The sequence below is a fragment of the Clytia hemisphaerica genome, unplaced genomic scaffold (genome assembly GCF_902728285.1).
Source record: "Clytia hemisphaerica strain Z4C2 unplaced genomic scaffold, Clytia hemisphaerica genome assembly, whole genome shotgun sequence".
NCBI lineage: Eukaryota > Metazoa > Cnidaria > Hydrozoa > Leptothecata > Clytiidae > Clytia > Clytia hemisphaerica.
In genome coordinates, this window is record NW_027103271.1 from 210,712 (window position 1) to 219,776 (window position 9,065).

The following is a 9,065-nucleotide window of genomic DNA, read 5'->3' on the forward strand; positions in this document are numbered from 1 at the left end:
TCTTTCAATTTATTCAGATAAACTACCGGCCTAAAGCCTAATGTAATACCTTTGCTGTTGTCATTCAGCCATTGTCTCTTTTATAAGAAGCAATAAATTTTTTTAAAGGTTTGGCTGTCCTTTTTTGCACTTTGAGCCTGAAATTGTTTTTGAATTGCTCAAAACCCAGCGTATTTAAGTTTTGAGCCTCGTATTGTTCTTATAAAATTCTTATAAAAAAGAAAGAGTTGAGTTGGAAAACATTATCAATAAAAGTTTGACTTATTAAAATAATTAGTTTGTGTCAACATTTCTTCGCTTTGGGAAAACGGAACGGTTGTTTCGCAACCCCTTTTATGTTGATTTTCACCTTCCCGTTAAGGCAATAGTTGCCTTTTCCATGTAGTGGTACCGACTGAATGACAGAGATGAGTTTCATAATCAGTTCGGCAAATTGCATAGATCCGCAACGTTTTTCGCAGCGTTTCCCTAGGGTTGCGCTGCTATTTTACGCAACGCTTCCAATTGGAGCTTGTGATTCTAAAAATTATGAGCGCCTACCAATTTTCTTCTAAACACGCAAAATCAGGCAAAAACTTGCTTTCTTGAACAAAGTAGCGCTTTTTTTAACGAATTAGCCTTACTGTCAAGAATGATTGTGAATAATTGCTAGGTAGGAAATTAAAATGCTAGGGTCAAAAGTTTCCTTTTGAGTTGTTCTTCAAAATGCACATTATTTTGGGACCCCGGTCCAAGCCCTCCGATGCCGGTTTTGGTCCATAGGCTAGGGCTGCGAAATTATGCAGCGATAAAGCTGCAGAGTTTCGCAACGTTGCAGAATATCACAACGCTAAAGATGCAGAATTCCGCAGCGTTGCGGATCTGTGCAATTTGCCGAACTGTAATTGCTACAAACAGATTTACCCTAAAGAATTTGATCTCAAAGATGAGCACCATGGAAACCATGCATCGTCAATATCTAGGTTTAGATATCATCGTTGAAAACAATATTTTCAGATATAAACTTTTTGATAAGAGATGCCTCTCCCTTCTTCATTGTAAGAATGCCACATGCCAACTAGTGGTAACATCCCATCGTGCTTTTTTTATGGATCTATCTATTCAGAAATTTTAAGAATTGCACGTAGCAACTCATGTTTGAAGATCTGACTCCTAGAATCACTGAGCTTTTTATTCAAATGCGGAACCAGGGAGCTTCAAATGCTTTCTTGCGAAGAAGCAACCCTTAAGAAAAATTTCATAGTCTGCATTGGTAGTCTGCATAATCTGCAAAACTCATTGCTGCAATGTGTCATTTGCAGATTACTTTTGCAGACTAACAATGTGCCGATCTAGAATTGCAGACTATCAATTTGCAGACTATGCAAATTGCAGACTGATTTGCAGATTAAAATTTGCAGATCACTTTTGTGATCTGCATAGTCTGCAAATGACACATTGCAGTCTGAAACAATCTGCATTTCCATAAATACTGCAGATTATAGTCTGCAATTTCCAAATTTTAGGTTTTTTTGAAAACGTTGAATATTTTTGCAGATTAAACAATTTAACTAAAATTGCAGATTAGTCAAAATGCAGTCTATATTAAGGGGAGAAATTTTAGCGGGAAGAATTTGGCGAATTTGTCCGAAATCCTCCAAATTAAATTCTCGCCAAAACTAGCTTTCAAATTAAATTAACTACGAAAAAACGTTTTCAGCCATCCGACAAATTAAATTCCCGCCAAAATTTCTTCCCTTAGGGTATATTTTTGGCCTTTTTTAGACGATTTGATCAAGAGGCCCAGGGCAGAAGGGGCCTGGATAAAAAAATTAAAAAATCTGAACATGTGATCTTGTGGATGATGTAGCTACCCTTTCACCTTTCCCTGCCTTATAAAAATTATAAGTATACAGAGGAAGATCTGGAAACTGTTCAATAAATCATAGTCATCAGCTTTTTTGATTCGTCTTACACGTTATTGTTATTATCTATTTCCAGCTGCTAAACATGGGAATTAAAATTTACAGAAGAGAAGGTCAAATATACAGATAAAAAATGCTAGCAGGATTACATAAACACATTGTAAATAAAAAAACAACTGATTTATACTATTCCCCTTTGTCCTCCACTCCACTCTTCTTCTTCGCTTTGAGTCCTGGTGTGAGAAGAAATTAAAAAAGTTAGAGTGTGGGCGTTCGCCAATCCGCCATCAGTGCGAATGGGGGCGGGCGTATTCGATGGGCGTTAAGATTATTTTCGATTCTTGGTCGTTTGAATTAGGATCCACCACCTTTCAGTTAATTAATCAAAATTTATGGAAAAATAAAATGAGTAGTTCATTGTTTTTTCATCCAGAAATTAAATCACAACACATTCATCTAAAATTTAAACGCCCACTTTTAAACGCCCGATAGGATAGAATAATCGAATGTTCTCGGCTGCCGTCATGAAATAAAATTCTGAACACGTGAAAGCAAGGATCCGGCTCGTACTTTGCGACAAAAAATTTCAGCAAGATACGATTGATCCATTGAAAATCATGAGGAATCAGAACAATCCTGAGATAAATAGTATAATAACTTACTCAATTTCCTTCTGATTGAATCGCACTTGGTGTTGATCGTCTTCGTTATCTCGTTTCTTTGGACCACAATCATCCCATGATTGTCCTTGAACTTGTTTTGGATGTGCGCTGGAAACAGAATGGAGACTTAGTTAGCCTGCTTTTTTGACTGAATCATAAGTCACCAAGTCAATTCAAGGTAAGTGCAACTTTTACCTATTATTTCCTCGACAGTTAAGTTGGGTAAAGCTGGCCGACATTCCTGGTCTTGACTCTTCTGATTGGGCATCCCCTGTGCTGAACAACTGAAATTGTTGAGAACAAAAATTGTCATAAATAATGGATGGTTCAAGTTATAGTCGGTTACCCCCTTTGGACGACATGGATTTTCCGTAACAATTTACTTTTGAAAAACTTAAGCATTTCCGTAACATTAAAGATTTTTTATGGGAAAATCCTTGATTTTCAGATACTTGGCAAGAAAATAAGGCAAATATTATGGACTTTTGATACATATGACTAAATAATTAGGAAAAGTCCTGGATTTTCCGAAACCTTTTTCAAATTCATTAGGATTTCCAAGTGAAAAAAAAATCCAAAAAACCCAGTCGTCCATAGCGGGTAATGGTTTTTTTCTGGAACTGCCCCTACTATATACTCTTCATTAGTATAAAAAACCTTATTGCCAGACGATCTCAATCGAACGGACTCGATGATCGAAAGCAATCGACCAATTGAAATTTTGACGTTCGATTGAGATTTGAGATATTTATTATATATTGAGATACTTTTTAATCTCTAAAAATGAGTCTTTACACAGTCTTTACTTTGAATTTCTTTTGTTATCAAGTAAAGTTTTTGAAAATCAAAGTCAAATTTCCCGGTTTAGGAAAATATTTGGGTAAAAAACTTTGGAGGTGTTTCTTAAGACCATAACAAGTATCTCTTTATAGCCAAATATAAAAAATCATCTGATAATTAATTCCTTTAAGGTTAAATTGGGCTCTTCCAGAAAAAATTTGATATGGGTAAATTTTGACAGGAATTTTCAAATAAAAAAAGTATACTTTGCCATCTGATCTTCAGTGAACATGATGGTCATGATGCTGTTTACAAGTTTTTTCCAACACGTAAATGATTTGGACTTTAACATCAAGAATTTGAATTGATTTTCTGTGACAATCAATGTTTTGGTGTAAGCCAGGGCCCTTGGCTAAANACTTGCTTGTTGAGTACATTAAAGAGATATATATTTGTTGATCGTACTACGGGAACTTCAAGAAAGCAAAAAGAGCGATACTCAAAGAACAAGAGAAGAACTTTAAAGGTGGTGATTTAAGCTCCGGATTATTAAACTTAACATGCAGTGAATAGTGGCAAAAGAAATATTAGACACGGGTTAAAAAAAATAATCATGAAACTGAAAGCTAATTTTTACAGGGAAAAAGTTGACTAAAACCACGAAAAAAACATGATTTTTTAGTATTTTGCTCCCTCCGGGTGTCTATTTTTTAGTAGGGGGAATTTTGTTCGATTTTTTGGAATCGCTCGATTGTTTTGTTAGAAGCACTTGTTATACATTTTTGGAAAGCTAAGGGGTAGGGGAATCGAAATTACGATGTTTCCAATTTTTTTTCGGACACTTTGGTGTGATTTTCGGACAAATATGACGGTCTCAGGCAAAAATCATAGGGTCAAAAATTAATGAAAATTTTAGCTTCAGAAAACGGAGACCTGTTGTATATTTTTGGAAAGCTCTCAAAAAATTAAGATTAGAGATATATTGCAAGTATAGGTGATTTCTGTACCTAACTCGAGATATTAACCCTTGAAAACCCTGTTTTTCAGACGCAATAAAGGACGTCTGCATCCCTTTTTTCAATGCTAAAAGCCTACACTCATTTTGTTTTATAAGCATACGGTAAATTTCGGCTGAAGCTCACTATGCTTTAAGTAAAGCTCAATTTTGAGCCTCGACTATGCTTAACGCTATGCTTGGTGAAGGGTAAAGATTTGTTAATATTTTAGAGGATATTTTATTTTTTACGTTCACAAAAACGAATAGCTTATTGTAAGTTTAGAAAGCGTACATTCTTAAGAGACCAAGTTGTGTTATTTATAAGAGATTAAACAAAATAAAATCACCAATTTTGTTTGTAATTCTCTTCTTCATTCTTCTTTCTGCTATTTTCTGAAGTTTTGGAAATTATGATTCTAAAAATTTCTTTGGCTGAGCCTCAAGGTATGCTTAGCATATGCTTAATTTTTCTGGAAATTTGAGCTTCAGTATGCTTATAAACGTTATGCTTATAAAACAAAATGAGTGTATTTTAAAAAGGTTCAAACTCAAAGATTTTTTTTTTAAGTCGAGATGGTTTTGTGGAGACAAATCTATTGAGATTTAGAATCAAAAAAGAAAACTTCGAAAATCTAAAAATTAGATGCGCGGAGAGGAGGATATAGAGCGCGTTTACACAGGTAGGTTTTCTTAATTAAATCCATCAAAGTCAAACAAAGAGATTTATGATAGATAAACAAACTGGTTTATTACTACAGTTCTTTGTAGGTTCACGAGATCTATCATAACATGTTGGTTGATTTTTATTGGTATTTATTTCCAAAGAAGTCTGTAAATGTAAATGGTTGATATTGATATCTAGGCTGCCCACATCCCCTCTGATAAGTTTTGATATAGGGGATGCGAATCAGGCTCACAAAACCGTTCCGAACTTAGCAAAAAATCTGCTAACCAAAAAAAGAGTTGAATGATAGAGAACTTTGATTGACAGTTTGTCGTCTTTTGTTATCTTGAGAGTTTTTTTGCTAATTCAATTAATTTCGATAAACAAAAAGAAATAGAGGAGAAAGAGAGATTTCTAGCCATATGTTCTTTTTATTTGAATCTTTATTTGATTTCTATTTACGTCATCAAATAACTCAAACTATACACATCAAGTTTTTTGAAAAATACAAGTCGCCAAAATTCTGCAAAGTACATAGCTATTCGGTAATTTTCTCGGAAGCGATATCAGAGCCTGATTCGCATCCCCTATATCAAAACTAATTAGGGGATGCATGCAGCCTAATTGATATCCTACATCACTCGAAATCCGTAAACATATTTATGGTAATGGTTTTACGGGGGTTTTACTCAACAGCTGAATTCGTCTTACCATAAACATAATAGAATTTAGATGGACTCTTTTTTCACTGTCATTAAAATTGCATTGATTTGAAGTTCTTTTCAAATCTGCTTTTCTTTGTTATCAAATCATTGTCAGCAAGACAATTTCACTGGAATTTTTTTATATTTTTTTGAAAATTCATGACAACGATACAGTATGTGGCCCCCAAAACGTCGATTTCTTTCAAATCTAGAGGAAAAGAGGTTTTACAAAAATTTTTGCTGCATGAAAAACTTTAACATCTCTACTTTATTTCCCGGAACTTTTTCAAAATTTTCAATTTCGACAATACTTTTCAATCGCTTACTAATGACTCCCAAAACGGAGGTTTGCGATTTTAGCGATTTCTCGAGATATCTTTAAGATATGAATACAAAATTTTGACCATAGTTTGGAAATGTGATTTAGAGGGTTTTGAGTATAAATTTGTTTGATAAAATGTTTACAGTATACCCCTGGTTGTCAAAACGGAGGTTTGGGGCCCCCAAAACGTAGGTGTAGTTTTGGGGGCCATATACTGTAGGCAAAAGCTGGGAAGGGCAGTTTTAGAGATATCAATCTCATCAATTATTCTATTGTCCTTACTCTTAGGTGCCAAATAAACGGGCCCCCACGCTTGTTAATTTTTCGAAAATTTTCCAACCCCCCGGATCTTATTAGGACCCCCCGTTTATTAATTTTTAAGAATATTTTCAGTTGACAAAAAGAAGTCCCCTTATTTGGCTCCAAAATGCCCGATTTTAGCCTATATTTACCTCATTTTTGGGTTTTCAGAAGTACAATTACCAACCCCCCGGCAATTAGGTAGGTCCCCCCCCCCCAATTATTAAAATTTCGAAAATTTTCCAACCACCCCGTTTATTCGAACCCCCCCCCATTTATTTGGCTCCTAAGAGTACATTGTCAAAATTACTTATTTTGACAAAATAATGATCTGATGATCAAATATAAAGCCACCAAATTTGCCACTAATCAATTTGATGCCGAAAATACAAAAGGATAGAAATTGACACCCCATTCAAGCTCCAAGAGCGTTGAAATGGCTGTTCTACACGTTTTGCACGCGGCTTTATAATTACATTACTGTAGGTGAGACATCGATAAATAATGATTAAAGGAGAAAGACTCTAAGGTGGAGAAAGAGGAAAAACTCGATAACCCAAACTTATCTGGTCGCGTCGCTGGTCGTGGTCGCCATTTCTGGTCGATGTTTAGAAACTCCCAATTTCATTCACGAAACCTCGCGTAATGAACTTACTCGAGTATGGAGATTTTCTACAGATCTGGTAAATCCGAACGGAATTGAACAACAAACAAAAAATATTGTTAGAATTCATTCAAGGAAATGAAAGAAATATGTTTTTCAGAATAAACCATTAAAGTACAAGGATATTCTCCTAAATAGTTACATCATGTGTTGTCTTGCTGGCAATGATCTCGCAAATATATCCTCGTTTGTTTGTTGGAAATGAACAGCGGAGGTCGTTCAAACAGGGTCCTGCACTATGGTTGGCAACGAGTTCCACACAATCCTCGTTTCCTTTGTTGTTAGGTTCTTTGGGGCACCATTTTTTGTAACCAGATTTTCCACCAAAAGCGGAACTACCGGCTACCCATACAAAGGTCTTTTCTGTTTTAATGTCGTTCAAACCAACCCATGCAGACTTGATATTCATCTTTCTAAAGTAAAAAAAGTGTCATTGTAAGACCATAGTATAAGAAAGCCGCGGCTTTCTTATACTATGGTAAGACAGCTACCATAAAAGTCTTTTATATAATGTCAAAAAAAAATTGTCTTTGAGAAAGTGAAGCAACCGAACTTTAAATGAATTCAGAAAATATGCCAGCTTTATACGAAACCTCTTACAAAAATTATTTCCAACAGCATAACAAAACGAATTGGTAAGGCCGTAAATCAAAGGGGCTTTTAAAAAGTAACTCGGAATTTTCATTTCGTGAGAAGACAAAAGTTCAAACTTACTTCAATTGAGCAGCCAAATAAGCATGATCATTTGGGTTTGTGATGGTAGCAAGGTTCCCGCCACAAGCTTTACATTTCTTTTGTGCATTGATCCATAATTCTGGTGTCTTGATGATGTGATATGAAGATGCGTACACTCTCGTGATTGTCCTTAATCTCAAAAGGTCTGCATCAAATGGAGAAGAAACAGTAGATAATTTAAGTGTCTACACGTACAGATTTGGTCAATCCATTGTATATGCATATATGGGTTAAGGGGAATGCGCCGCTGGTCAGGGTACCTTTTCTAACCTCTACAAATCCCAAAAAACCCGCGTGAAAACACCAAAATAGAAAAATTTTGAGAAAATCTTTCAAGGTAACTTTTTTCGCAAATTTCGGCAACATTTTTGAAAAAACGAGTCCCACGTAGTGTTCATTTTTCGAACCTCGTCCCCTGTATAGATATTAAATGGTACAGCCATACTCGTGTTTCTAGCATCATTTGTCAGGAAAAAGAAGGGATATGGTGAAAGAGTTAATGAAAGGTACTTTAGGCGTACAAACTTTCGCGAGCAGAAACTTTCGCGATTTTCGCGAGTTTTGGCCCTTTTCGCGAAAGTAGATGTCTTTAAGAATTCTAGGAAGGGCTATTCGCGAAAGTTTATGCTCGCGAAAAATTCTTGAAAAAATATAAAATCTGTAAAACTTCAAACTTTGAATAAAATGTAACTTTTATGGCACTTTTTAGCCTGCTAAAAGACTAATAAGTCAAAGGACAAATGTTTCAAGCCAATACCAGAAGTATTCGTCCCTCTAAGCCATTTTTTCATGTGAAAATACCAGAAAATACTCAATTTTACGTCTTGATTCGCGAAAGTTAATGCTCGCGAAAAATATTTTTCCGTTAAATTCGCGAAAGTAAATGTCGTGAATTTCGCGATTTTTCGTCCTCGCGAAAGTTTCTGCTCGCGAAAGTTTGTACACCTAAAGTAGTTTAGGAACAAAATAATTTACTGGTCGCGCTTGCACAAGCCAAAACAGCTAACAAAAACGCCAAGGATGTCTTCATTTTTCACGATCTTTTGCCTGAAAAAGAAAATCAAAATAACTCTCGGGTAAGACTAACATAATGGTCGATGTAACATTGAAATTGAAGTAAAGAAGTATAAAAAACACTGCTTACCTTTTAAATTTAGATGACAGAAACAAAAGCAATGAAGGAATGATTTGTCGATCCTTTGCACCACACTTTATATAGATCACCCATCTTTGGAAAAACACCGTGCCAGAGACTTGGTCTTGTTCAAAACAATCCTTATATGGTCATCCCTAACTCTCCTATCTATATACAAGAAGTGGTGCACAATATGAG

The 9,065-nt window shown here is 35.3% G+C and overlaps 2 protein-coding genes across 2 annotated transcripts; both read right to left on the reverse strand.

Annotated features, from left to right (window-relative positions):
• Positions 1 to 1,971: 1,971 nt before the first annotated feature.
• LOC136801589 (uncharacterized) lies at positions 1,972 to 3,752 on the reverse strand. The gene is made up of 4 exons (XM_067058229.1): positions 3,613 to 3,752; positions 2,762 to 2,850; positions 2,567 to 2,674; positions 1,972 to 2,137 (listed from the first exon to the last, which is right to left on the reverse strand). Exons 1-4 carry the CDS (start codon positions 3,696 to 3,698, stop codon positions 2,091 to 2,093), a joined length of 330 nt encoding a protein of 109 aa, XP_066914330.1. The 5' UTR covers positions 3,699 to 3,752; the 3' UTR covers positions 1,972 to 2,090.
• Positions 3,753 to 7,051: 3,299 nt separating this feature from the next.
• Positions 7,052 to 8,175, reverse strand: LOC136801672 (perlucin-like protein). The gene is made up of 3 exons (XM_067058322.1): positions 8,140 to 8,175; positions 7,712 to 7,917; positions 7,052 to 7,410 (listed from the first exon to the last, which is right to left on the reverse strand). Exons 1-3 carry the CDS (start codon positions 8,173 to 8,175, stop codon positions 7,128 to 7,130), a joined length of 525 nt encoding a protein of 174 aa, XP_066914423.1. The 3' UTR covers positions 7,052 to 7,127.
• Between the last annotated feature and the right edge of the window lie 890 nt (positions 8,176 to 9,065).